This window comes from Trachemys scripta, chromosome 2 (assembly GCF_013100865.1).
Source record: "Trachemys scripta elegans isolate TJP31775 chromosome 2, CAS_Tse_1.0, whole genome shotgun sequence".
Taxonomy (NCBI): domain Eukaryota; kingdom Metazoa; phylum Chordata; order Testudines; family Emydidae; genus Trachemys; species Trachemys scripta.
Genome location: NC_048299.1, coordinates 3,040,458 through 3,068,209, shown reverse-complemented (window position 1 = coordinate 3,068,209; position 27,752 = coordinate 3,040,458). Strand labels below are relative to the sequence as shown.

Sequence of the window (27,752 nt, the reverse complement as noted above, 5' to 3'; positions counted from 1 at the left end):
GTTTGCACATTCAAATTAACACAGACATCGGCAGCTCCAAATACGGGCCAAATCCTGATCCCACTTAAGCCAATGGTTAGGAATTGGCTCTACGTGTACTTACCTGAATACCACAAGGCATTTGTTTCAGTGTGGGCTGCTCCTGACAGATGCAAGCTTGTGCCCTGGGATGTTTGTAGAAAACAGAGCATTGCACAGCTTCCAAATGCTGAGGACTTTGATATAGCTAATGTCATCAAACATACTGGGTCAAATCCAGGCCCCAAGCATAGACCCAGGCCCAAACTGGGTGCTGCATATCTGTCCAAGTTAACTTGTACCAGAAACATGTGTCATCCGAGTGAGGAGGGTACCAGTGAGGCGCTGCAAGCTAAAACGTATGGACCACTGCCCCAGACACAAGGCCCCATCCTGTAACACTGGGACTTGAGGCGCACTACACTCTTACAGGCTTTGGAAAGGTACAAAAATTGCAGCACCTGGTTAAACCCTTGACCCAGTGCTGTGCTAGCACCACAAGTCTCTGTGTCAAACAAGTCTCTGTGTCAAACAAAACGCTGGTGAAATCCTGGCCCCACTGCATTCAATGATTACTAGTTGCATCTCGACATCTGATCCAGAAGTAACTGTGTTAACATGGGAGGAACAGAATCGGTAGGAGCTAAGTGTCTCATTAGAAATTGGGTAACATTTATAGAATGTGAGCTGCAATGATGATTAACGAAATCATATTACAGGGTCACTGGGACTCAAGGGTCCCTGAATTTTAGAGGCTTCCAATTCTGCAGGGACAAATGAATTCATTTAAATATATGCCCACCTGTTCTGTGAGCACAGCGCAGGGCTTACAGATCTGAGTGTGATTGAATGCACTAGCAAACCTCTGGCCAGCAACATGAGTACCTGAGATTAGTCTGTTGCGGCACTGATCCACCAGATGCTGACAGTATTGGACTTCTGCTTTCAGGTCCCGCAGTTCATCAAAATCACACCTGTACTGTTTCTTCAGATCCTTAAGTTTCATGACCAGTAAAAATTCCTCCTCGTCAATTATGATCTGTCCTTCCTCATTCACATACTCGCCTGCAAAGTGAGAAGGATGTGACAGGTTCTCATGGGTGGAAGGAGAGTGCCAAAGAACAGGGATCATACATGGATGTTGACCACTCAACTAACATTTCCTTAGATACACTGTTTTACTCCCAATGGCATGGGGATGGAGTGGTTACTGAACTAGCTGAGATCTCAGTTCCTCTTCCAACCCTAATCTTCTATGATACCTCCCTAATGCAAGCGGTACATGACTAAGAGTGGGCCGATTGGGTTGCCCTGCTAACTCTTGCAAGACAGACTGTGTGAAGGTATCACTTAGGGATTGCACACATTGTTCCTATTGCAAAACTCTCACTGGTGTCACTGAGAGCAGGACTGGCCTATTAAGGCAAGACATTGGAGATAAACTGGTCACCCCCCAGATACCGTTAGGATCCAGCTACCTCCCACATTAAAAACCTCTCCTTGCTCATAGATCCATAGAATCCTAGAAATGTCAGGTTGGAAGGGACCTCGAGAGGTCATCAAGTCCAGTCCCTTGAGCTGAGGCACGACCAAATAAATCTAGATCATCTGTGACAGGCGTTTGTCCAACCAGTTCTTAAAAACCACCAATGATGGTGATTCCACAACCTCCCTTGAAAGCCTAGTTCAGAATTTAACTATCTTTATTGTTAGAAAATTTTTCCTAATATCTAACCTAAATCTCCCTTGCTGCAGATTAAACCCATTGCTTCTTGTCCTACCTTCAGTGGCCATGGAGAACAATTGATCACCACCCTCTTTATAACAGCCCTTAACATATTTGAAGACAGTTATCAGGTCTCCCCTCAAACTAAACATGCCCAGTTTTTTTAACCTTTCCTCATAAGTTGGATTTTTTTAAATCTTTTATCATTTTTGTGGCTCTCCTATGGACTCTTTCCAATTTGTCCACATCTTTCCTAAAGTGTGGCACCCACAACTGGACACAGCAGTACAGCTGAGGCCTCACAAATGATGAGTAGAACAGGACAATTACTTCCCGTGTCTTACATACGACAATCCTGTTAATACACCCCAGAATAATATTAGCCTTTTTCACAACTGCATCACATTGTTGATTCATGTTCAATTTGTGATCCACTATAACCCCCAGATCCTTTTCTGCAGTACTACTGCCTAGCCAGTTATTCCCCATTTTGGCTGTCCATTTGATTTTTTTCTTCCTAAGTGTAATACAATTATCTTTACTGAATTTCCTCTTGTTGATTTCAGATTCATTCTCTGATTTGTCAAGGCTGTTTTGAATTCTAATCCTGTCTTCCAAAGTGCTTGCAACCCCTCCCAGTTTAGTGTCATCTGCAAATTTTTATAAGTATACTCTCCACTCCATTATCAAAGTAATTTATGAAAATATTGAATAGTACCAGACCCAGGACTGACCACTGCGGGACCCCACTAACTATGCCCTCCCAGTTCAACAGCAAACTAAGGGACTGATCTTAGGAGGTGCTAAACACCCTCCTTTCAAGATGACTGCAACAGGAGCAGAGTTTGCTGAATAGCTAGCCAAGAGAGCTCAGCCCTTTGCAGAAATGGACCCTACATGAAGATGCTCCTGGTAAAAAAGTTGCTATAATGATTGGGCAAAAACCAGTGGTGTGATTGCTGGTGGAATCCGGTGTCCAGTTCTGGCACCCACAATTCAAGAAGGATGTTGATAAATTCAAGGGGTCAGGAGAAGAACCATGAGCATGATTAAAGGATTAGAAAACATGCCTGATAGTGATGGACTCAAGGAGTTCAATCTAGTTAGCTCGACAAAGAAGGTTAAGGGCTGATTGGATGAGTCTGTCAGTAGCTACATGGGAAACAAATACTTAATAACGAGCTCTTCAATCTAGCAGAGAGAGAGGTGTATATTTTTAATTTTTAATGACGAGAGTAATTAACTGTTGGAACAATTTACCAAGGGTCACAGTGGATTCTCCATCACTGACCATTTTAAAATCAAAGTTGGATGTTTTTCTAAAAGCTCTGCTCTGGGAATTATTTCGGGGAAGTTCTCTGGCCTGTGTTATCCAGGAGGTCAGACGAGATGATCTCCGTGGTCTCTTCTGGACTCAGAATCTCTGACTCTATGAACCTGCATGACAGCGTGCAGGTGTAGCAGTACACATACGAGCAAGAAGCTGCAGGATCAGAGCCTGAAAGAACTGACACTTCTTAGAATTTGGTGCCGTTTAGAGTCTTCTTTCCATTTTTTTGTTTTAGAGGGTTTTAGGCTTGAGGCATTCTCACGCAAACGGGGAATGTGGTGTTTCATATGTCAGGGACTGAGCCAGACCCATCAAATCAAATAGAATGACGTATGCCCAGAAACAAAGTCACCATTACTCTAGCGTGGTAAGAGAAACCCTGCATCGAATGGCTTTTACAGTGAATTGGCCTAATTCTCCATTTCATTACACCAATTTTATGCCAGCATAGCTCCGCTGAAGTCCATGCGGAGAATTAGACCATATATCTTTGATGTGTTCAGTCTGGCTGAAACTCACTTCGGCTGCAGAAAGCCTGAGTGACTTGGCTCCGTGTGGTTGAAGTGCAAGGGGATGAGGCAGTGGAATTGGCTGCTGAACCCAAGGCCAGGTTGCAGAGGTACAGCATAGACCCCTCTGGCTGCCCCTCCAGCCTGTGGCACAGCAATGGTGTCCTGTAACGTGTTCCAACAGTTACAGCTCAGAGAAATGAAACAAACTCTCCCTGCTCAGATCTGTGTTGTCCGATCCATTCTGTATGCCACTTACCCTGCTCCTCCCTCTCCTTCTTCTGGGCCCCGAGGGCCTGTTTGGTGATGTCCATCTCCTGTTTTATTAGGTTGAGTCTGTGGGTGATCTCGCTCGCTTTCTTCTTCCTGTCGCTGAGGATGGCTTTGTTCTCCTTAAAGATCCGGTTGATCTCACTTCCTCGCTCGTTTTTAAACTCCTCAAATGCCACCAGCTTAGCGGGAGGGGAACTGCGCCAGGGTTCAGAGAAGGAGAAAATACAGGAAGGGTCAGTTGTTGCAGCTTCAGGTTTACTTATTGCACCTGAGTAGACTGATAATCAGTGTCTGCAAATTACACCTCATGGGGCGTTTTCAGAACCTATCGACACTTGCAGCCTCACGGTGCTCTCACTGTGCTAACCTTCAGGCCTCCTCCTCTCCCGGGATGGCTTGGCCTATACTAGCAATTTATGCTGGTATGACTCCATCGCTCTTCCACACCCACCTAACTCCCAGTGGAGACGGCGCTATGTCAGCGGGAGGGCCTCTCCTGTCGAATAGCTACCACCTCTTGCGAAGGTGGCGTACCTGCGCTGACGGGAGAAGCCCTCCCATTGGCACACACAGCATCTTCACGGACGCGCTGCAGCGGTTCAGCTGCAAAGGTACAGCCTTTTAAGTGTAGACAAACCCGACCACTCCAAGAAGGAAGAGTTACTTACACAGAAGCAAAGTTCCCTAGCAGCTGTCTCAGTTGAATCGTCCCAGAAAGTTGGATTTTATGGATCCAAACTTCTGAGTCTTGTTGCCTCTGAGGCCAGTCTGGGAACCCAGGGGAGGAGAACCACAAAGTGGTCAGCAAAGATCTAAGATGGTGCTAGTCTTTTCTATGGATTTACATCTTAGGTTAACCTCCCACGGGTATCCCCAGGGGAGCCACGCCCTTGGGCTAACCTCCCACGGGTATCCCCTGGGGAGCCACGCCCTTGGGCTAACCTACAAGAGGGGTGAGGAGTGTGAATCCATAGAAATAATGGTTCATCTTCAGAGAACTCTTCTGACACGGGCAAGTCATTCATCTCTTACCTTAAAGGAGCCTACCCTGTATTGATCCCCTAGAAATCACGACAAAACTAGACAGATGCCTGTCAGATGGCATCCTGCCTGATCTTGGTCAAGCCTTCATATCCCCACCATGAGAATGGTGATAATACAGCCTTACCTCATAAGGGGGATGTGAGGCTTAATTAGTTAATGTGTGTTAAGCGTTTGCGAATGTAAAGCCCCAAAGCAGCACCAGCTCTGTTACTGAGCAATGGTAACATTTTAGTAGTTCAGAACAAAATGTTAGGGCTGCTACCGCTTACTGAAAACCATGTCTAATGGGACTGCTTCCTTTGCTGGCAGCAGGGACGTGTTTTCGACAGCAGAGAGCAGAAGCAGGGCGGATGCCGGGTGCAACGGCTGGAATTTACCCAGCAGCTCACTTCAAAGCTAGTGGGAGCTGGACCCAGAGCGGGGATGGAATGGCAATCCCCAGGTGGCAAGGGACAGGAATGCCAAATCCAAGAGAACCAAAATCAGGAGACACACCACACTGATGTATTACTGCGCTGAAATGCACACACGAGCCACTCCCATGTATGTGCATGGTGCCCCATTACAGTACCACTGCAAACAGCAAGGTGTAAGAGCAGGAAACCTAGGCCAAAATACCATGGAGTGAAGACAGCTAACACTACGCGTCCCTTTTGCTAAATGGAAACTATTTCCTCAGCCTTAGCCCTGTCCCCTCTGCCCCCATCACAGACCGAGCCTTCTGAGACCCAGCTCAGCGACTGGGCACTCTGTTTGGCTTTGCACCCGGAATGACCCCACCTGTTTAGCTTTGCAAATGGAAAGTGCCTCATTAAGGTGAAAGGTTACCTCGGTCGGTGGGACTCCTCCTTGGGCACTGACTCCGAGCGATGTGTTTCAATACTAGCTGCATCCTGCTCCCGTATTAGTCCCTCCTTCACATCCAAATCCTTTGCGGAAGTTACCAGCTGACTCCTTGAGGGGGAAACAGAATCCAGATCTTTCCCCAAAACAGGGCTTCCTAATCCTTCCTTCCTTGTAATGGGGCTAAGAGGAAAGAAATGGTTAATTTCCAGCATATGACAAAACACTGATACTAAAACTACACTGCAGAAACCAGTTCTGATTCAAGAACTGGAGGTCTGAGCCTGCTCCTCTGAAGTTAACAGTGAAAGTTCTGCCAACTTCAATGGGGCAGGAGCCATTGTCTCTATTGTCACAGCTCCCTGCTTGCAAACCTAGAGGGACCTCCCTGAATATAAAATCTGTAGGAATAGCAGCACACGCAGGATCAACTTCTTGTGAAGGTTCCCGAGAAGTCCATTCGCATACACAGGTTACACGGACCTGGCTAGGGCACATTACGAGACTGAATATACAAGTGTCTGCTTGGAGCAAGCAGCAGGCAGTGGACCCCTATCCACCCTCAATGGAGTCCCGTAGCAGAGTCCAGAAGACCTGGCTTAGCCCCCAGTCCAGTTTATGGAAGAAGAGTGGAGAGTCTCCTTAAACTGGCCTCTGGGAGTCTGTTCAGCAAGGGACACCCTGTGTGAGATGTAAGAGATGACAATGGAAGTTGTGTGTTAGTGTGGAGAAGCACTCTGGCATCAACCAGGGCAGCACACGCCAGCACCCCTCCTGGACCCAGAAACATGCAGGGGAGATGCCCCCCACTCAGGGGTACTAGGACTGAGGTGGTGCCTTCTACCCCATGCGGTCTTGGGGAACAACTGCAAGGAGAAACCAGCCAGAGACTCCAACCAGCAGGAGCAGAAGCAGCTAGAACAGGGGCCTCTGGACATTCAGAGAACGTTTTACTGTTCTGACTGGACTTTCTCTGCCCTGTGCTGATGGGCTGTTTGCGCCAACCCTCCCTCTAGTCTCTTTAGCTCAGGTTCACTCCACATCTGCTCCTCTTACTCTCTCCATCCCCTCCCCTGTCCCTCTCATCCCCCTTCCCTTTCCATTTTGCTGATCCCCTTCTAACTAAACCCACCCAACAACAAAATCATGGCACTAACATGCCATTTGCTGCCATCACATTGGTCACTCTGCTGGTGTGTTCTATCCCTTCCCCATCCTGTGCCTACCTGGGGGAGGGACTATCTACTACTCTGTCTGTAAAGCAGCTAGCACAATGGGGCCCCATTCTTGGTTTGTTCTTAGGTGCTACTTGTAATAAACATGAGTAGCCATTTGCAGTAAATCCTGCACATACCAGACTTCCACAAAACCAAATGGATTTGAGTCTGACGCTGACTGTGCAAAGACACATTCTGAGGGGCAGGTTTGGTCTTTGTCATGGGTGGTACATAATGGAGGCTCAAATCTCATGCCACCAGTGGGGCAGTAGTGGATTTGAGGCCCCCAGAAAAATCTCCCCCTGCCACAGCCACAGGGAAAGAGGCACTCTCACTCCCTGTTATGGCCCTGGGGCCGTGGCAGGGGCACAGAGCTTTTCCAGTCTTTGGGCAGCAGCGGGGGGAGGGAGGGAGGGAAAGAGCAAGTGGGGGCAGGGCCTGGGGGGAAGAGGCGGAATGGGGGTAGGGTCACGACGGAAGGGGCGGAATGGGGTGGGGTATGGTGGGGCCATGGGCAGAAGGGGCGGAATGGGGGAGAGGCTCGGGGCTTGGAGCTTCGGCCAGGGCGGAGCTCTCAGCCCCCTTCGCACCCACCCGGGCCAGGGCCATTGTGGGAAGGGGCTGAGAGCAGTGAGTGGGGATGTGGCCTTGGCCAGAAGAGGTGGGGCAGGGTCTAGCCTCCCCAAGGGGAAGCTTCACCCGCTGCCCGTCGTCTTGGTGATCAGGCCACAACTATGTATCAACACCAATCCCAGTAGGCCGGGACCTCCTCATTGAAACAAGCACAGAATATCACAAGGGCTATTGGGGCTGTTTCTCCTCAGCCTTCTCCCTTGGGTAGCTACTTACCCCTGTAGGTGTAAAGCACCCATAAATCCCTGCTTATGTCACTGCCATAGGGAAGATTTTCATGCGTGGAGAAAGACACCTGACTAAAGGAGAGGGAACCGCTGTTTTACATGTCAACTCACCTAAGCTGCTCTTTGGCTTTCTTGGCTTTAACTTTCTTCCCGCCGGGTTTGGATAAAGGAGCAACTCCAATCCCGAAGCCCTGTCCGTCCACTTCCCCCACTAGATGGCCCTCTGCATCAACCAGGCCTGCCTGAAAACAGAGGGGGCTGAAGATGTGAATACAGAAGTATTAGCCCTGCAGATGTCCAGCTTGTGAGAACTAAATACTCTGCTCAGAGGGGTAAGTCTGTCCAATTCCTTAATCTAAATCCAGATTCACCTCATGGCATCTTGGTGGAAAAATCATCTTAAAAGGTGAATTGAGAAGCAAAAAAGCCCTTGGAATTATTTTCAGATTCATGTGCTGAGTGCTCCCACTAACTAGGTTTGGAAGAAGTAGGGACTTACATCACAGAAACAGGTTTAAATTAACGTTTAAAATTTCTTCCCCACGCCTTTATTAAATCCTATGGTATTTTCTGTTTCTTTGATGATATCCCAGAATGCTTCATTCTGACACCTCACAAATACCAGAAATCTCACTGTAATCGTGGTGTCACTAATAATATCAGAGAATGAGGCACTCTGGGTTATCTTCATTCAACGAAGGAGAAGTTTGCAAGAGGATTTCGTAAGTAAAATCTGATTTCTGTCAGTGTCTCAACAGCATGGCTAAATGGCCCATTCAGCACAGAAATCTGCTTAACTCACATTTCATTTCCGTTTTCCAGATCAGCTTTAAATTAAAGCCTGAAATGGGGTCTGCCTGGAGATTGTGCAGTTGTGTTATAATAATACTTCACATTTCTATTGCGCCTTTCTTCCAAGGATCTCAAAGCACCTATAGTTAAGCCCCACAACTCTGCAAGGGAGAGAATTATTCTTATACCCATTAAGTGAATACACTGAGGCATAGTCGACACATGGAAGTAATCAGTTCAGAAGGTGAAAGTTTCAGAAAGTTAGGACAAACTAAAAACAAGCTGATAGTGAAACATGTCTTGCATCCTAAGCGACATAAGGAAATCCACATCGGCCTTTAGGGTGGGGTACGTCTCCTTTATGCTGCTCCAACAGTGCTAAGGGATCATACCAGGGCCAGAGGATCTAGCCCAGTATTTTACAACAGACAGACATGCAGGCAGGCATTTTTGATGTAATAGTTCTCATGTATTTTCCTTTTCTCTATTTTATAAACCACCCTGTTAAAATACTGGGCCAGATTCTCTGCTGGTGGAAACTGGTGCAGTTCTATTGACTTGTAGCAGTTCTGTTCTTCTGTCATGCCCATCGCCATGGTAGCTCAGGGCCTTGGATTTCAATGGTTCCTCTCAAGTAGTGTAGGAAGAATTTGAGGCAGAAGGTCAAGTCCCAGAGCCCTACCTTCTGAGCAGCAGTAATGGCTGCAAAGTCACCTTTGTCTATCAGGGTGTATTTGTTTCGTAGTCTGGCTTCCACTTCCTGCTCCTGTTGGCTGGGGAGAGATAACCGCCCTTTTCATTGTGCTCAAGGGAAAATTTCATACAGCTATGTCTAATATCACCCCTATGTCTACCTCTGCTCTCCTTTCCTCCTACTTCCTGCATTCTTCCCAAGCCGCTCTCCTTCATGCACCTGTTCTGACCTCCTATTTTCTTCTTCCCACCTTTTTTCCCCACACTGTCCCTTAGGCCTGGATATCTCTTCTGTTAAGACACGTATACATTTCACTAGCTTTTGAAATACTTTAGGGAGCCTTTTTTTATGGCCCAAATAACACGACTCCACAGTAGTTTAGCCCTGGAGGGTGGAACCACCACGAGAAGACCTGATCTTCTTGCTTTATTTTAACCTCATAAAAGGATTCCCCAAGGTACAAAATCCATGCAAAACACTAACACATGGATCTGGACCAGTTTGGATTCCTGTGGAACAGGAATGCCCCCCCTCCCCGTGACATACCACAGACTTGCCACTTCCCTCCTCAAAGCCCAAATCTTCCTGCAGTGACATCATGTTACTTTTGTAACTGTAGCATCAGACACCAGAGCACACTTAACCAATTCATGGAGTCCATCATCCAAGGACCAGCCTCATGATCTATCGGTGCCACTGGGTTAGCCAGCAGCAGCTTCCCCCTGACCAAGCCATCAGGAGCTGGGCTGAGCGTCTCACAACTACAACTTATTCTCTGCATATTCTACAATGACATCACCAGCGGTGTCATGACACTGTGCTGTGCTGTCACAGACAGAAGCTTGGTGGAGAGTTTCTAAATCTCCTTATCCAATGCACATACCCCGGCTACAACATCTTACCTTAAAATCACTTTGAACTGGTTAAATACCTCTTGGATTTGCCTGATGTTCATTATCTGAGGAAGAGATACGTACATTGAAGATCTAATGGGAGACAGGCCACATTCACTGTGCAATGTTTAAAAAACTTGCTCTGTAAGGCTGGTTCAAATACCATAGAATCCCAGGGCCCCCTTCTCTAGCCTCAGGCTACAGATAACTTAACCCTGTATCCTGCACTGGGAAAATCAGGCCCCGTGTGGCTATGACCATCACTCATTGTTTAAGAACAGAGGAATCTACCTGATAGGCTAAGGCAGGTGCCAGCTGTGCAGGTATCCTGTAGGACCCCAGCGGTCAGGAATTGTTAGCCAATTATCAGCCAAAGTGTAACACACAACATTATGCAGGAGGCAGCTTCCAACCCTCCAGGCCATGCAGCTCTCTCCTCACTCACACGCTGCTGAGTCTATCTAAAGTACTTATCTGGTTCCCAGCGCCAGAGCATCTGAGCTCCTCACAAGCTTTAATGCAGTGCTATTATCCCCATTTTACAGACTGAGGCCCAGATCAATCAATAGAAGTTAAGAGCTTAAATGCCTTTGCAGATCTGGGCTTAAGGCACTTACGCAGGGTCATACATAGAGTCTGGGACTTAGAGCTCCCAAGTCCTAGGTGAGTGGCCTAACCACTGGACCATCCTTCCTCTCTAGTCTTGAAGTACATTCTCCCCACTCCCAGAGAAGCATCATTCCCGCTAAAAGATTCCATGACCCCACTAAGGACATCTTTCCCTATAAGAAACTCCTCAGTCCTTCCCATCTCCTACTTAGGCTGACCATCCCTGACCCTAAAAGACTCCCTGGATTCCACAGAAGCCAACTCTCCTCAACCCCCATCAGCTGCAGGAAAATTTTCTGGGACCTCTGAGGGTGGGAGAAAAGCAAAGAGTAGAGAGACGGGGCTGTAGTGCCCCAGAAGTTCCCCTCTCCCAAAAAAAGGAGAAACACTTTTTGAACAATACTTTGGGAACACATCTCTTTGCCAGAAGCTGGGAGTGGATGACAGGGGAGGATCACTTGATGGTTACCTGTTCTGTTCATTCCCTCTGAGGCACCTGGCATTGGCCACTGTTGGAAGACAGAATACTGGGCTAGATGGACCTTTGGTCTGCCCCAGTATGGTTGTTCTTATGACATGGTTTTACCCAGATGGAGAATTCTGACACTGTCTTTTTAAGGACGTTCAAAGCAGACCATCCCACTGAGTTTGAGGCCAGGGTGGAAGCCTCCTAGAGCTTCCTACTCACTTAAGGGGAGATAAGAATGAGAGGAGAAGGCAGGTGTCCAAAGTTTCCCTGTAAATAACAGGGAAGTGTTCAAAAAGTTAGTGCCACCTTTAATTCTAAATTCAGTTCCTCCACAAACTGATTTCATTCCCTCTAGCTGAAAGAGCCTGGAATCCAGCCAACTATAACCAGCTGAGCAAGTTGTCAGTTAGGTAGCTACTCACATCAATATCATCTGTGGCTCCTTCTAGGTACCTGCGGACTTGAGAGTTAATCTCTGCTATCTGGATTTCATTCAGAGGGTCATAATTCACCAGAGAACGGTTGACCTAGGGATGAAAAGGTGAACAGCTGAACTGCAACAATTTACAATAAGCTGGGCAAATGCTAGCCTGACGGTCACCTGGCTGTGCTCTGCCTTGCCACGGCAGGTTTCATTCTTAGACTTTGCTTCCCATCCTGTAGACTGGCTGGGCACTGGACTCTGGAGTTGGCTGGGAGTGGTGCACTCCCTGCCTCTCCCTTCTGAGCGAATTAAGGACAGGCACTGATGGGTTTTGAAAGGCTATACTGTCTGGCACCCAGGACTCTGCGGGTTAATGACTATGACATGGAACCTTGTGCAATGGGAAATGAACAAGAGGGAAAACTGGTGGGGACCCCTCAGAACTCTGTCTAAACTCAAAGGACTCCACTGGGGACACAGTGGGAAAGCAAAAGCTTGACAAGCATGGATATAACTGATCCTAGAGAGAAATTAAAATCAAGATAAAGCACACACTAATATCCCCAGCAAGATGGCTTAGAGAGAAAGCATAGGCAGCAATTAATGGCTGCAGCCTGTTCCTTACCAAGCTGTCATGCATGGCTAGTTCCTGCTTCAGAAGAACAATCTCCTTCTCCAGATTCTTGACCATCCGCTAGCAGGAAAACAAAAAGATGCCAAGTGACCAAGTGCTACTAGAGAAAGAACTGTCCAAAGCCACTTCAGATTGGCTGCTGGCATGGGCGTAGTTTGGTGGGGGGCAGGGGAGGTGTTGCCCCCCCAAATTGCAAGCCTAAGGCAGGCGTGGAATTTGCCTCCCCATTGGCTTGACTGGAGCTGCCCCCCACAAATATAGACGTCAAACTATACCTATTGCTGCTGAATAAAATCTCAGCTGTGTACCAACTCCCAGAGAATTCACTGCTGGGCTTACAGCATTGAAATGGTGAGTAAGTGATCTGGAAATCACTTGGCCTTAGTATAGCTTCCAGCAGGCGGCCTCCTTTGCTGTGTCTTGAGCCACCCTCTGTAAAGTCACTTTAAGCTTTCAAGGGAAAGCCACCTGTTTATCTAGTCAGTGCTTCACCGATCTGATGCCCCCATACTGTGGTCTTTCTGGATTAGATGGCATTATTTTGAAAACAGAAGGCACAGAGCCCCAGTGCTGCTTTCACTGACGGCAATGCCAGTTTCCCCACTGACTTTAACAGGAATGCATTACGCTAGCAGATTCACACGGCATACTTGAGACCTGCATGTCTCCCTAATCTGGAATATTTTAAAGCTTTGGCTATTGAGGGGGCAATTCCCATTGAAACTTAGTGGGAATTAACTGCCAAACTGCCCTTTGTGCCTTTGCAAAGCTCCCACTTAGCATCCACATGTAATAATCTCATTAAATGCATTTCAGTTCTTTTCCACTCAGTTCATCACGCAGCAAAAGAAAGGGAGCTGAAGGGGAAAAGTTTGTTGCACAGTCCACAGCCTCGTCTGAAAACTCTTGGAGGAAGCTCCTCTGTATGGTTCTCTGCTTCCACCTACTGTAGACAGACACGTGAAATCGGACGGTTCAGTACAGCAAGGTTTTCTCCCGCCACGTGTGTTGTGCAGCATGGTTCCCATAGTGTGGTACATGGACCACCAGTAATTCATCGAGCACTTGCTGGTGGTCTGAGGAAAACTGGTTGAACACAAAATGCCAAGTCTCCTCCCTATTTTAAAGTGCATTAAAAGAAGCTAAAAGATATTGATTACTTTTCTAATGTTACTTTTCCATGTGAATAATTGCTGTAGTTGTTGCAGGGATGTTGTGTGACCAGCCGTGGGAAAGGAGGTGGTCTGCAGGGTCTCAGATAGGACTGGAGATGATCCTCTCAGTGGGAGGGAAGGTGTCCATGGGACAGTTTATCTATTAAGCTGTGATACACATGATGACGAAGCTTGGGAAGCGTTGTCTTAATTTTTCCTGGATCTGAGAAAAAGAGAACCTCCTTCCTTCCATTTCCCTTCAAAATTATACATACCTCTGGGTCGTATTTCTCATTGATGGCTGGCTCCGTTGTGACCCATTTCATTCTGGTAGCAAAACGGAGAGAAGACAGCTGAAAAACATTACAGTTTACCTGTTAACCACGAAACAAGTTTGGGTCACCAGACCAGACTCAAAAACCTTTGCTATTTTAATGCTATAGGATCCCAGAAGCTAGAAATGGAAAAGCTATATAATTGTAGGCCATCATTCTACACTATCCCCATTCCAGGAGTAGGTTGCTTCTAGATGATTATTCATCTTTAGATGATGACTTTAGATGGTAAATTCTTCGGGGTGGGGACTGTCCTTTCTGTTATATGTGTGTACAATGGGACTAGGGCCTCTAGGTGTCACTGCAGCACAAATAATAAATAACAATCATGATATGCAATAGCAGAGAAGATTGTATGATAGGTCATTTCGTTTCAAAAAATGTCTGCTAGTTAACTCCTTCCCTGGTAAACTGCAGAATTCTTCCCTTCAATACTTTATGGTAGTGTTTTGTTCGGCCCAATTTTAAATGACTCAAGCAATGAGGCTACCACCAACTTCCTGAGAAGAATTATTCCAAAGCCTAAGTGATCTCACCATGAGGAGGTTATTGCTGGTACTAGCATACCAAATTGTTTGTGTAGTTGCTACCAAGGACCAAATTCAGCCCTGGTGTAAAGTGGGATGGCTAAGGCCCTGTGGAAATCACAATTTCACTGACTGAGCGGAAATCACAAAATTAGCCCATTACCGCGATTTTTCCAACAGTGGGGAGGTGGAAGCAGGCATCCGTGCATGCCAGTCTTGTGCTCTGTGTGGCTTGTAGGGCATGTTCCAAGCGGCCGCTGCACTGGCTACTGTATCTCACATAAGACCAGCGGCCACGTCCCCCCAAACAGCTGCTCTGACATGACACTGACGTGTGCCAGGCCTCACACTGAGCATAAGACCAGAGCACAAATGCCCATTTCTTCCTCCCCACTGCTTGTGTTCCAAGTGGTGGCAGCGCTGGCTACTGTGCCTCACATGGGTCCCCCCCCCGCACTGCTCCTCCAAGGTGATGCTACTGCGCACTACCAGTTGCACTGAGCACAGGACTGACTTGCACAGATGCTCACTTTTGCCTCCCCATCGTTGGAAAAATTGCAGCACTTCGCAAGGGACTTGGCTGCCAGGCATATTCTATGAAAATCAACACTTCATGCATGGCACTACTGGGCATTTTCAAAAAAAGATCTCCGATTATAACAGGGCCTTAAGTATAACTATTGACTTCACTGTGTGCTGTACAGTTCCACACCCATTGTTGGAAAGGTACATATGAAACTATGCATGCTTAGATCCAGGCTGAATTTGGCCTTGAGTATTTATCTGGGTGAGTCTTGTTTTCCCCTTGGAAGATTGGCATCCTCAATGGATGGCTTATGTGGCCACAAAGTGGCCTTAGCAGACTGGAAAAACCAGCCCCATATAGTTCCATGCTGCATTTGATGCAATGTCAATGATTTTGTTGAATTCGACATGATACTTCCCTTGGACCTCAAACTACAGCGCTGTGCATGCTACAATTTAATCATGGTTATTGCTAGCGTGATTTTGACTGTAGCACAGACAGGACCAAAATGTCTTTAAATGAAGGACATCGTTTCTGAAGGAACTCTCTCCACTTACAGGTTTCAGAGTGGTAGCCGTGTTAGTCTGGATCAGCAAAAACTGACTCTCCATTTGGTTAGGCAACTCCCATCTTTTCATGTACTATGTGTATATATATACATATATACATTCACACACACACCTGCTACTGTATTTTCCATTCCATGCATCTGATGAAGTGGGCTGTAGCCCACGAAAACTTAGGCCGAAATAAATTTGTTAGTCTCCTCGTTGTTTCAATACTTACAGTCTCCTCTATCTGAGCAGCTTCACCATAGATATTTGCCACCAGGACTGTATTGCAGTTTCCCCCTGAAAAAGACAGCCAGGGGGAGGAATGTGACTTCCTCTGTGCTGGGTTCCTTCCTGGAGAATTTTACATTCTGTAGTGAGCGAAGAATGAAAGACACAGCACGACTACAATGAACATAGCTAGTTTGTAATTTTTCCTCCAAGGACACAGGAAGGGTTATCGGTGGTGACCATGAAAGATAATGCTCATAAGCACGGTGGTATGGAACGAGTTAAGGGAATAGCCAATATTCTGGTTCCAGCCTTCGGCGTTAGTGTGAAGTATGCGGCAATGCAAACTGTAAATGGCTGGAGTGGGGTAAAAGCTGAAAGATGGAATTTTAAAAGCGCTCAGTGTTGGCCTCTCATCCAATGAAATCAGAGGGAGGAGCAGGATTGGGCCAATGCTGAGAGCTTTGAAATTCCACCCTAAATGTGTATGATATCAGTTCCTTACTGCCAATGTCTACAGCCTGTCTTCAGTTGCTTCCTCTATTCAGACTGTGTTATACTGTGTTGTTGAAGTGGATTCCTGTCCTACAGATTCCAGCTGTAATACAGTTTTTGCATTTGTCATTTTTGCCCAGGTCCTGATCATCCTCAACTCCTGCAGGACTCAATGAGAGTTGATAGCACCTGCAGGATCAGAACTTTGAAAGGACTGTGGTGTGTTTTTAAAGTATTCTCAGCTGAAAAAAGTTTAGTCAAGTTTCTACTGGCTTGATCAGTATGAGGCTTGTGTGTACTGTGACAAAGTTCCTCCTCTATCTTGGTGGGTCCTGCGCTTATTGGGGGATTTTCTTGCCTCAGAGATTCACCATGTGGGTTGGGGAACAGCCCAGAGACCTTCCCCTCTGGAAGAACCCACAGTCCAGGTCAATTGGGAGGTTTGGGGGGAACCCAGGCCCGCCATCTACTCCAGGTTCCAGCCCAGGGCCCTGTGGATTGCAGCTGTCTATAGTGCCTCCTGTAACAGCTACATGACAGCTACAACTCCCTGGGCTACTTCCCCATGGCCTCCTCCAAACACCTTCCTTATTCTCACCACAGGACCTTCCTCCTGGTGTCTGATAACGCTTGTGCTCCTCGGTCCTCCAGCAGCACACCCTCTCACTCTCAGCTCCTTGCACCTTTTGCTCCCAGCTCCTCACACTCACACCACAAACTGACGTGAGCTCCTTTTAAAACCCAGGTGCCCTGATTAGCCTGCCTTAATTGATTCTAGCAGCTTCTTCTTAATTGGCTCCATGTGTCCTAATTAGCCTACCTGCCTTAATTGGTTCTAGCAGGTTCCTGATTACTCTAGTGCAGCCCCTGCTCTGGTCACTCAGGGAACAGAAAACTACTCATCCAGTGACCAGTATATTTGCCCTCTACCAGACTCCTGTACCCCACTGGTCTGGGTCTGTCACAGTACGTATGCCTGATGTTTCATTAGGGTAAGAAAAGCAGAAACCACTGCTAATTTTTCATGTTAGACTATTAACTGAGGGCTTGTCTCCACAGTGATTTAGTGCATGGCCAGCCAGGGCGTGACTCTATTGTGCACTAGCTTGCCGCAAACTAACTGGCCGTGTGGACAATGCTACAGCACACTGTAAGTTCAGTAGTGCGCTTTGACATACTGCTGTTTGACATGGCTGCACATCATTGAAATGGTGAGTGATCTGGAAATCACTTTGCCTTGGTTTAGCTTGTTTGGAATGGTAGGAGGTCAAAGTGCACGATGGAACTTTTAGTGTGTTATAACAGGGTCCACAGGGCCAGTTAGTGCACAGCAAGCTAGTGCGCTGTAGATTCACACTCTGGCTGGCCACGCATTAAATCACTGTGTAGACAAGCCATCAGATTGACTGAGCGTGTTTGGTCGTGGCTTGATCTCCCCATGAGAACCGAAACCAAGGTATTTTCTCGTCCCTCTATTCCGATTCCAGGTCCTTACCTAATGAATCCTTAAGGGCATGGGTGAGCTTGCTCTGCCGGAAGGGGACGTGGTCCCTCTTACGATCAGCCAGTGCAATGATAGCTTGCTCAAGGAATGACAAAGATTTGTTGATATATGTGGCTTCTTTCAGAACCTGCCCCTCGGACTGCAAGAAAGACCAAAAGGCAAAAAGTTTCCACATGCATCTTTCTGGGTGAACTGCGAAAGAGTGTGTCCCTCACTGGGCTGACAGCTCTGATTGAAGTGGAGGATAAATGAGATAATGAGTCCAATACAGACTAACTATGAGATTCTAGATCCTGAAGGGCTTCCTGCAATTTGAGAGCAAGTTCTTCAGAGCCGTGATTTGGCAATAACAAGTCTGCCAGAATATTGGCTTTCCTAGTTCTGAAAGGGGAAATCCTCCCTTTGTCACAAGGCTGCCCGGGGATTTCTTGCTCAACACAATATAGTATATCACAGGGGAGCACTGAAGGTTTAAGTTGTTCCCTATTCTTCCAGAAAGGCGATTGCATCAGTCTCCGTAGTATCACCAGAAGCAGAAGGATTTCTGCTTTCAGTGCAGTTGCAGAATGAAGCTGAATTACAAAGAGCTCCCCATAAGGCGGATGGCTCAGTCTTTTGCCTAGACTGAGCAATGGCATTGTTGGAAGGAATGATCGAGCAGAAGAGAGTTGCCTGGAGGATGGAGTTTTGCACCTTTGAACTTGATAAAAAGACATTCCAGCTACTGAAGATAACCGAGCTCCTCTGATGCTTTCATGGGGTTGAGATTTGTCATGGTTCCTCCTATCTACTGACCAGGGGGTTGATTCTTGTGTCAAGCACAGATTCTGAAAAATCTTCAGCTCCTCATGTGCAACTGTGGTAAGGGGTTGCTGACACATACTTAAGGATTAACAACTGAAGAGTATATCTAACACCAGAATCAAGCCCCTTCTCGTCCGGACACGATTCCCAGAAACAAGCAAGAATAAAATTCTGTTGGCTAAAGCAGAAATATAAATTATGTTCACTAGCAGCCTCCTTTAGAGGTAAATGTTCAATGTGACATAAAGGGAATTGAGTTTTGCTGTTTCCATTAACTGTAGTGGGAAAGTCCTCTGACTCCACAAGCATCACTTTAATAACTGGACCCATCTCTTAGGGAGTAAATATTTTTTCCCATTTGCTTACCCCAGTCTTCCCCAGTCTTTCTGAACCTGCCAGATCCACTAGGTTAATTTTTGAAGCAGTGTATTTGGCATCTGACAAAATTCTGGAATGAGACTGGGAAAAAAATTGTATTTAACATTACACACAATTGAAGTAGAGTACACATTTAAATTCTAAAGACCCCTAGGTTTCTGAGCCCCCAGGAAACCTGCCAGCGGACTTACCTCAATATAAATAGTGAATATGCAATGGGACCTGGATGAATTTTTATTCAGAGTATGTTCACCTATTATTCTGTTGGTCTCACCCTGAAATGAAGTTACAATAGAGGACATTATTTTTATTAAAAAATAAAATAAATACTAGTAGAATAAATGTGAAAGGAAGACTATTGAAGTCACAGTTAAATAAACAATGCTTGTATCTTCAATATGTAGAGATAATAATAAAATTGGTCACTTATCCACAGCCTTCTATCTGAGGCGCTCCCAACACCTGTCTATGGTAGGCATTTCTAGCATGGCTCTCGAAGCACATTACAAATATTCCACTCATGAAGACAGGTAAGGGATCACTACTTATCTGTCACACTGCTTCTCTGAACATTCCATATTAACTGGATTCCCATTCTTGGGGCTCAGGTTCCTAGTGTGAAAGGGGCCAGAGCTCCCCTAACCCTCAAAAAATGTGGCCCTTTGAGGAACAGGCAGGCAAGGCTTAGTGCGTCCATGCCTGCTTCCGTTCCTTGATAAGCATGAGGCAAAGATCTCCCCTAAATGTAATAGACACCCAAGAGTACTTATAGGATAGGAAGGGACCACAAGAAAATGAATCAGTCACTGAAAATGATGCTGTGACAGTCTGTAATGGCTGACAGGGAGCGTCACAGTGGAATATGGTGAGAAAGGAACTGAAGTTCTAGAGGGCACCACTAAGGCACCTGTAGTGGGTCTCAAAAGGCGGCCGGCCTGCTTGTGTCTCAAAGCCTTTGAGAACTAGAGGAGTTCTTCCCTGCCTCATGGTAAGGAGTTGAGACCCCAAAACAGGAACCCAGTCAAGTTGGTGTCTTTAGAGAAATGTTCTTATCCCTCAAGTATCAGAGGGGTAGCCATGTTAGTCTGGATCTGTAAAAAGTGACGAAGAGACCTGTGGCACCTTATAGACTAACAGAAGTATTGGAGCATAAACTTTTGTGGTGAATACCCACTTCGTCAGACGCAGCATCAGACAAAGTGGGTATTCACCCAGAAAAGCTTATGCTCCAATACTTCTGTTAGTCTATAAGGTGCCACAGGACTCTTTGTCATTCTTATCCCTGTTTTACAGATGAGGAAATGGAAGCACAGAGATCAAAGGACAAATTTTTCAAAACTCAGTCTCTCTTCTTGTACCCACAATTTGCAGACACAAATTACTGTGGTGCTGTTTAGATCATTTTGATGTCTATGTGCCTAGTTATCTCCAAAAACTGTTCTGGCATTTCTCCTGACTCCCAGGTCTTGTTCAGTGGTTTGAGCATTGGCCTGCTAAACCCAGCGTTGTGAGTTCAATCCTTGAGGGGGCCACTTAGGGACCTGGGGCAAAAATCTGTCTGAGGATTGGTCCGGCTCTGAGCAGGGGATTGGACTAGATGACCTCCTGAGGTCCCTTCCAGCCCTGATATTCTATGATATGTCTCCCGTTCTAGAAATCAAGAATGATTGTTACTAGTAACCCAGTTGACTACCCAACCTGAGCTTTTTCAGCACACCAGAACATAGGCTCAGCAATTAGAAAGCAAAAAAAGGAAGGGTTTCAAAGGGCTTGTCAGCTATTGGTGAAACACGCTTTCTACATAGGGAGCTAACTATTCAACTTCCTCTTGTCCAAGCTAAGGGCCCTATGTGCGAAATTGGTGCAGATGTATGTATGCCCCCTCGTTTCACCTGCCCAGCTATCTGAGTGTCCCCTCTGTATGACTGACTAGACGTGGGCATGCCATGACTGCCCCATTTATCTGTAGGAAGTATCAATGGCAGGTGTCTTCGCTTGGTATGGGAGAGCGTTGACTCAGCCAGGACAGCTGGCAGGCATCTTTTCAAAAAGGAAAGACAACACAGTTCAGACGATGGTTCTGCTAATTAGGACTGTCCTTTGCACTCTGCTTAAACTGCTCATTGACTTCCTAAATGTGATCACCAGCGCACTGGAAACAAGCCAGCTTGCACTCCCCATCCTGGGCTGCTCTAGGGCTAGAGAGGCCCTCAGCATAATTTAGACAACCCTGGGGACCTGTCTAAGTTACAGCAGCCTCCCTGGCCTGCCCTATGGGCCACAATGCTGCCTGGAATCTCCTCAGCACTGTGTGCTGCAGCCCCATCCCAGACACACCTCTTCCACCTCCAGCCTCACCCCAGCACTGCCAATATACCAGGACTTGCAAGGGGGTTCTCGGACAGCAGCCGTAGGCTGTTTTCCACAGTATCTGCACCAGGGGAACCCTCCCTGGCAGGAACCAGGGGTTTTATGCCGGGGCTAGAGAAGAAGTGAGGATCTCACCCATGACTTCCCATCTTCTGCTCTAACCCCAGACAACTTTCCTTTCCTCAGCTAAATCAGCAAAAATAAACATAAAAAATAAGGATGAGAAATAATAGTGAGTCATTGTTTTATCTTGCCTCAAACAGGAGATTTAAAGCATCTTCCTCGTGGCTGGCTGGATGCATAGATAAGCCCTTCACAAAGACACCCTGTGGGTACTCCACAACAGCCATGTGAATGTCACCGGACATGTCATGAGGCATAGTGGAGAGAAGGTCGAAGAGAGTCTCGTTGTAGATTTCCAGGTAGGATATTCGGACAGTGATGGACTGATCGATGTGTTCTTCAACTGCCCTGAACACCTGCACAGATCATATGCTTGTCAATGACAGTCTGAGTTCACAAACAAGGTTCCTATCAATTTGTGGCTTTTCAGGACGTGAATCACTATAAATCAGTCAGTCAGTATATGGCACACTCTCAGCAGGACTGCAGCGGCTCTAATAAGATTTTCAAAATTATTCTGGTTTTGAAAATATTATACCTTTAAAGGGACACTGTCAAGGGTAGGCAGCCTAAAACAAGAGTTTTCTGTGATTTCTCTAAGCAGTAAAGAACATTCCATTTGCTGGCTGAATTGCTTTTTTCTAATTGCATGAACAGCACTTACACTAACACCAAGGAATATAACTAGTAAGAAATTACTCGGGCGGGAGTTAAGGACACTATAACAATGAGCTAATGAGATCAGCTCCGTGATGCAGGAATTAGTTCTTTTTTATGCTCGGAAAACACCTAACCCAGTAGCTACTGGAAACAAATAATAAAACGTTCTGTTGCAAAACACCTTCCAGCTTTGGTTTGTGTAGGTTATGTCAGCCCTTCACTCTGCTTTTCAGCTGTGCTTCTGTGAGCAGGCACACAAGAATCTTCACCCAACAGAGTGCCCTTTTGAGAGGTTAAGAAAGTTGCACATCATGACATCATGTTTATGTTGCAACAGGATGACATGTCCGCCTGTCGCAATGCAACGTCATCTCATTGCATTGAAATGTCACCTCTCTCACGGCACAAGGTCACAGGGTTACAATGAAAAATCACAATGGAACATCACGATGCAACATAATGATGTTTTATTGTCCCACAACTTCTTTAAGGACCATATAATATCCATCTCCTGTTAAAATGATTGGTGGCGACCTTGTAGCCCATGTTTGGGGTGGTCAACAAATTTCTCAGGACTGAGAGGACAACAGCTGATATGACAGATGTACCAGTTTCTCCTTCTTCCCCTCCTTCCTAATTCAAAACTTCAGTACCTGTTGTATAGCTCGGGGTATGATTCCTCTATGCTTGTAGTTTTCAGTTGCTCCTGTCATGGTGTATGTTTTACCAGCTCCTGTTTGCCCATAGCACATTATGGTGCCTGGAAAAGTTTTAAAACAAAAGAATAAATTCAGTAGAACTCATTCATTTCTCCAATGTGACATCAAAGGGATCTTATCCTCCGATGGGGAGCCCCACTATTTCTTAAAATAACACAAATATCAATTAAAAAATTACCATTATAGCCATCCAGAGCTTGGGATACCAAGTCCCTAGCTACTGCATCATAAACCGAATCCTGGGAGGCATTGTGAAGAACACCATCCAGTTTAAAGGACCAATCAGTCTGCTTGTTATTGATGACTCCTTTCTTAACATCCCTCCTGATGTAAATATCTATGCTCTAAAAAGACAGAGATGAAGACTGTTGATGTGTTACAAGAGATATTGGGTCAAATTCATCCCTGGTGTAACTGCAGCAGGGTTAGTCCTCATTTCTGCTACCATAACTTAAATCAGAGTCTAGATCCATTATGCGCCTTATGTCTCTTGTTCCTTTACCTTATTGTCTGGCCCATACTTGATCATGTCTTGAGGAAAATTAGCTGTTGGCTTGACTCGCACAAATGCATGTACTTTATTTTCTTTTGCACTCATTGTAACTAAAAGAAGGGGGAAAAGGGAAAATTAGGTTTACAAGAAAATACTGCGTTCCCTAAAATACAGTTTAAACACTTTAATCAGCCAAAAGGTAGGCTGCAGTGTCATCAATTTTTAAAATAAACTGTTTACAAATGTTAAGCTGTAGTTTCTAACTATGGTTTATTAAGAGGAACTATAGGCTCGTATCTAGCCTAAGCAGGGAAATTTTTAAAGTCAGAAAAGTGAACATGTAAAAATAGAACATGCAAAAACCTTCTTAGTCATTACAATTTCTTCTTGTGCATCTGAATCCTAGCTATTTACTGACACGAACAAGCTTCTCTTCCTGCTAGTCCTGCAGAACAAAACAGCTACAGGAGAATGAAATGGATTCTATTCTGCCTCATGCATCATCAGTGCAACTCTCAGCTAACGGCCGGATTCTGCTTGCTGATACAAAACCATTGACATTGATGCAGTTACGCCATCTTTACAGTGGTGTACCTGAGTGCAGAATTTGGCCCTAGGTTCTGTCAGCAAACTTTTGATCACTGGTGAATTGAGAGGCAGGGAGAGCCCAGCTTGATTTTCAGATCCCAGCGTGAATAAGTGATGCTGACAGCTGGAAAAATAATCTTTTCACCTGTAAACAGAGCACTGGAAGTCACTGAGAGAGTATAAATGCAAAGTCCGAGCCATGTAATTCTTACAGTAACAGGAGGATGTGTTAAAGGTGCAGTGCTACAGCAGCAACAATTTAGCCACAAACTTTTAATGAAAATGTTTTACATCAGACACAGGATTTTGTGATCCATGGACAAAAGCTGCTATGTTATTTATTCATTATTAATTATTATTATTATTTCACTATGACACCCAGATTCTCTGATTAAGATTATGGCCGCTTTGTGCTAAGCACTATACAGACAGAGAGATGAATGTGGTCCTTCCCCAAACAGCCTGCAATCTGAGAGTTGCCTTAACTTGTGCAACTAGTATGGGCACTGTGGGCCTTGAGCAAAAGGGAATAATTCAGAATAACTAGGAATGCTCTGGCCACACCTCCTCCTGCCCGGCCCTACCTATTCATGGACCACTCCAGAACACCCCCCTTTGTAGGGGCTCTGCACCTCCCAAGGGCATAGATAGCATAAAGTGGCCATTACACAGGGGTGAATGCTACACCCCTGGGGTCTTGTATGTTAGCATATCAGCTTTCTAGGGTGATCATTTGCGTATTGTTCACCTAAGATCAAATGACCTAAGACAGGGTTACAACATTACCGATACCATGTAGAACAAGGCTCTGCATTCCTTACACTGCTTTAGGTGGTTTATTATCCATCTGATTCATTTTTTAAATTAATAATAAAATATAGACATGTCTTTGTCTCATGATCACTGAAAAGCCCCTTTCATGTGAGGCTCTCAAAGCACTTTACAAACAATCTGAATGGCTCAAGAAACACAACCCTGGGCATGGATGTGTATTCATTTCATATGAGGGGGATTTCTCTTTAATTGTACCTAATGATTCCCTTGTCATTTTCCTTGGCTCTTTGGTTTTGCACGATTCTGACACCCTGGTTCTCTCTCCCTAGAGTTCAGTAATGGTTGGATGCAAATGCTTTTGGTGTGCACTCCTAAAATAGAGGACATCTGGAAGGTCAAATTCTAGTTTCAATTAACCGTCTCTTAATGCACCAAATGACAATATTCTTTTCATTCAGATTCCTCCTTAAAAGTAAACGAGGCCCAAACCTGGCACCCTGAACCCAAATCCAATAGGATTTTCTGGAATGGGGATCGGATCCAACGCACCGCTACAACCGTGTGTTTTCTGGCTCTGGTTTAAACATGGCAGAAATATCATGAAAAAAGTTATTTTTGTCAAATGTTAGCCCAAGACATTGAAAATCTCACACGAACAGCTGATTTTCAAGAATTTAAAATGACCCAATCCAAACCCAAACTCCTAGCATAATCTGGATCCAAACACCTCCCGATTTCCTTCTTTATCAACACTCCAGCATAGAGGATTATTAAAACCTTTACATTGCATTGACATATGACCATTGTCTGGTGGTACGTCAGGCACTGTGTCTAATTCATACTGTTAATCTTATTTAGGATACAATCCTGTGAGCCCGAGATGCACAAAACTCCCACAGGACTCAATGACAGTTTCACCAACTAAGGACTTGCAGGATTAGACCCTTAGATTGGAAAATTCTCACCATCTCATCAGACTCATGATACTCACCAACTAATACAGATAATGGCTTGTGGGGACACCTGGAGGAGATGAAACAGATACACATGAACATGCACGTTCTATGTTATTACTTTAAAATGTATTTAGTGCTAGTGAACGACTGATGGTCCTGGAGAGTGAAGTTCTTTCTTTATCCAAAGAACAGGTACAGTTCACGTAGTGGTACTGTAATCTTTCACAGTATCACAGCAATAGGCTTCTACCTTGACAAGAAGATTGTGAGGATAGGTGCACTGTTTCTTTACAGCCATAGCAAGAAGCCAGACAGGAAGAGGGAGCTGGAGAAGGCTCTAAGCAGAAGCTCTAAGGTGAAGCACAGAGAGGGAGAGAATAGCCTTGGGGTTAATGCAATTTTTCTTATTCTAATAAAATTCCTCGTTCAGTGTTAGAAGAAAGTGACTCTTTACCATTGACAGAAGGTTCACAGCTATGGATAAGAAAGGGAGTTCAATCTCCACAGCCCGTTCAGTCCTTGCAAGGCCTTTCTGCTGTGACTGCAACAAGGATGCCAATTAGTGTCACTTGTGATGGTTGTTTTTGTCACATGGGCACCTATCCACTGATTGAGATCCACCAAAGTCATTCCACACAGGCCACCAAATAGCCTTTCAACTTTGTCAGCAGACAGGCTTTTAACCAGTGATCTAGAAGTACAAGGCTCCATAGACCATTACCAATCTCCCAAGCCAGGTAGTCAACCAGGTTTTTTAAATGCCTGGGACATGGTTACAGAGCCAACAGTGACACAGGGCTGTGGGATTAGAGATGGCATGAGGATCGTTGGGATGTGGGTACAGAAATGGAGGTGATGCAGGGGTGAGAACATGGGATGCAGGAGCCGCGGCAATGTGAGCTCAGGGGCAGCTGGAACATTGGGGATGGAGTCAGATATGATACAGGGATGAGGATGGTGGTGACATGGGAGCAATGGCAATAGGAGATAGGAGATGGCTGGGACACGGGGAAGAGGACAGTGTGATCCAGCAAGTGAGGTTGGAGGAGGTGATGAGGAGGGGCTGGTTGGGATGTGTCGATGATGGTGGTGGTCATGCAGGGACAGCAAGATGCATAGACAGTAGCAACACAGGGATGGCTGGAATGAGGGGAAAAAAACAATGGCAATACAGGGATGGGTGGGAAGCGGGGATGGTGGTGGTGATAGGGAGATGGTTGGGATGTGGAGACGAAGATGGGGACACTAGGAAAGTGGAGGCAGTAATTGTGATGGCTGAGAGATGGGGGTGGCTGAGAGGTGGGGACGAGATGGCTGGGAGATGGGGATAGTCACAGGGAGATGAGGATGTCTGAGAGATGGGGTTGGTGACATGGGGACAGAGATGGCTGGGGAGGGGATGGGGACAGTGACAGGGAGATGGGGATGAGGACACGGAGACAGGGATGGAGACAGGAGATGAGGACAAGGAGACAGGGTGGAGACAGGAGGATGGGGATGCTGGGAGGTGGGGACAGGAATGGGGACAATAACAGGGATGGGGGTGGCTGGGAGGTGGGGATGAGGCTGGGGGTGGGCACAGGGCCAGGGGGATGGAACAGCTGGTGAGGATGGGGATGACTAAGGGGTGGGGATGGGCTGGGGATGATAACAGAGGGATGGAGATGGCTGGGAGGTGGGGATGAGGCTGGGGGCGGGGACAGAGGGATAGAACAGCTGGTGGGGATGGGGTCGGTGACGGGGAATGGGGATGCCTGGGCAATAGGGACGGGGGGCAAAGATGCTGGATGGTGAGGGTAGGGATGAGGATGGAGACAGGGGACGGGGGTGCTGGGAGGTGGGAAGGGGCCGGGGGATGGAGACCAGGGCACTGAGAGTGGGGATGGGGAGAGGAGATGGGAACAGGAGGCTGGGGAAGAGGGTGCTGAGAGGTGGGGATGGGCAAAGGACAGGGATGGTGAGGAGTTCTGGGGCTGGGGGATGGAGACAGGGGCGCTGAGAGGTGGGGAGAGGAGATGGGAACAGGGGGGTGGGGAAGGGGGAGGTGGGGAAGGGGGAGGTGGGGACGGGGGATGGAAGGGGGCGCTGGGAGTGGGGATGGGGAGAGGAGACGGGAACAGGAAGCTGGGGAAGGGGGCGCTGGGAAGTGGGGCCGGGGGATGGAGACCGGGGCGCTGGAAGGTGGGAAGGGGTCAGGGGAAGGGGGCGCTGGGAGGTGGGGATGGGGAG

The 27,752-nt window shown here is 46.5% G+C and overlaps 1 protein-coding gene across 8 annotated transcripts in view; it reads right to left on the bottom strand.

The window, feature by feature from the left end:
- Positions 1 to 26,958, bottom strand: part of KIF9 (kinesin family member 9) — a 36,733-nt gene extending 9,775 nt beyond the window's left edge. The window contains exons 1-20 of one of the 8 annotated variants that reach the window (XM_034759754.1): positions 25,774 to 26,958; positions 25,559 to 25,590; positions 23,800 to 23,938; positions 23,215 to 23,315; positions 22,891 to 23,056; positions 22,647 to 22,753; positions 21,465 to 21,689; positions 19,032 to 19,115; positions 18,829 to 18,921; positions 17,650 to 17,797; positions 15,664 to 15,728; positions 13,765 to 13,842; positions 12,327 to 12,395; positions 11,700 to 11,804; positions 10,209 to 10,264; positions 9,295 to 9,385; positions 7,932 to 8,062; positions 5,729 to 5,926; positions 3,843 to 4,051; positions 904 to 1,083 (exon numbers count right to left, since the gene is read on the bottom strand). In XM_034759754.1, coding sequence (XP_034615645.1) covers positions 904 to 1,083; positions 3,843 to 4,051; positions 5,729 to 5,926; positions 7,932 to 8,062; positions 9,295 to 9,385; positions 10,209 to 10,264; positions 11,700 to 11,804; positions 12,327 to 12,395; positions 13,765 to 13,842; positions 15,664 to 15,728; positions 17,650 to 17,797; positions 18,829 to 18,921; positions 19,032 to 19,115; positions 21,465 to 21,689; positions 22,647 to 22,753; positions 22,891 to 23,056; positions 23,215 to 23,310 — 2,101 coding nt within the window. In that variant the 5' untranslated portion in view covers positions 23,311 to 23,315; positions 23,800 to 23,938; positions 25,559 to 25,590; positions 25,774 to 26,958. Of the gene's footprint in view, positions 1 to 903; positions 1,084 to 3,842; positions 4,052 to 5,728; positions 5,927 to 7,931; positions 8,063 to 9,294; positions 9,386 to 10,208; positions 10,265 to 11,699; positions 11,805 to 12,326; positions 12,396 to 13,764; positions 13,843 to 15,663; positions 15,729 to 17,649; positions 17,798 to 18,828; positions 18,922 to 19,031; positions 19,116 to 21,464; positions 21,690 to 22,646; positions 22,754 to 22,890; positions 23,057 to 23,214; positions 23,316 to 23,799; positions 23,939 to 25,558 lie in introns of those variants that run through there. The other 7 variants (XM_034759755.1, XM_034759752.1, XM_034759753.1 and 4 more) reach the window with 7 other exon arrangements.
- Between the last annotated feature and the right edge of the window lie 794 nt (positions 26,959 to 27,752).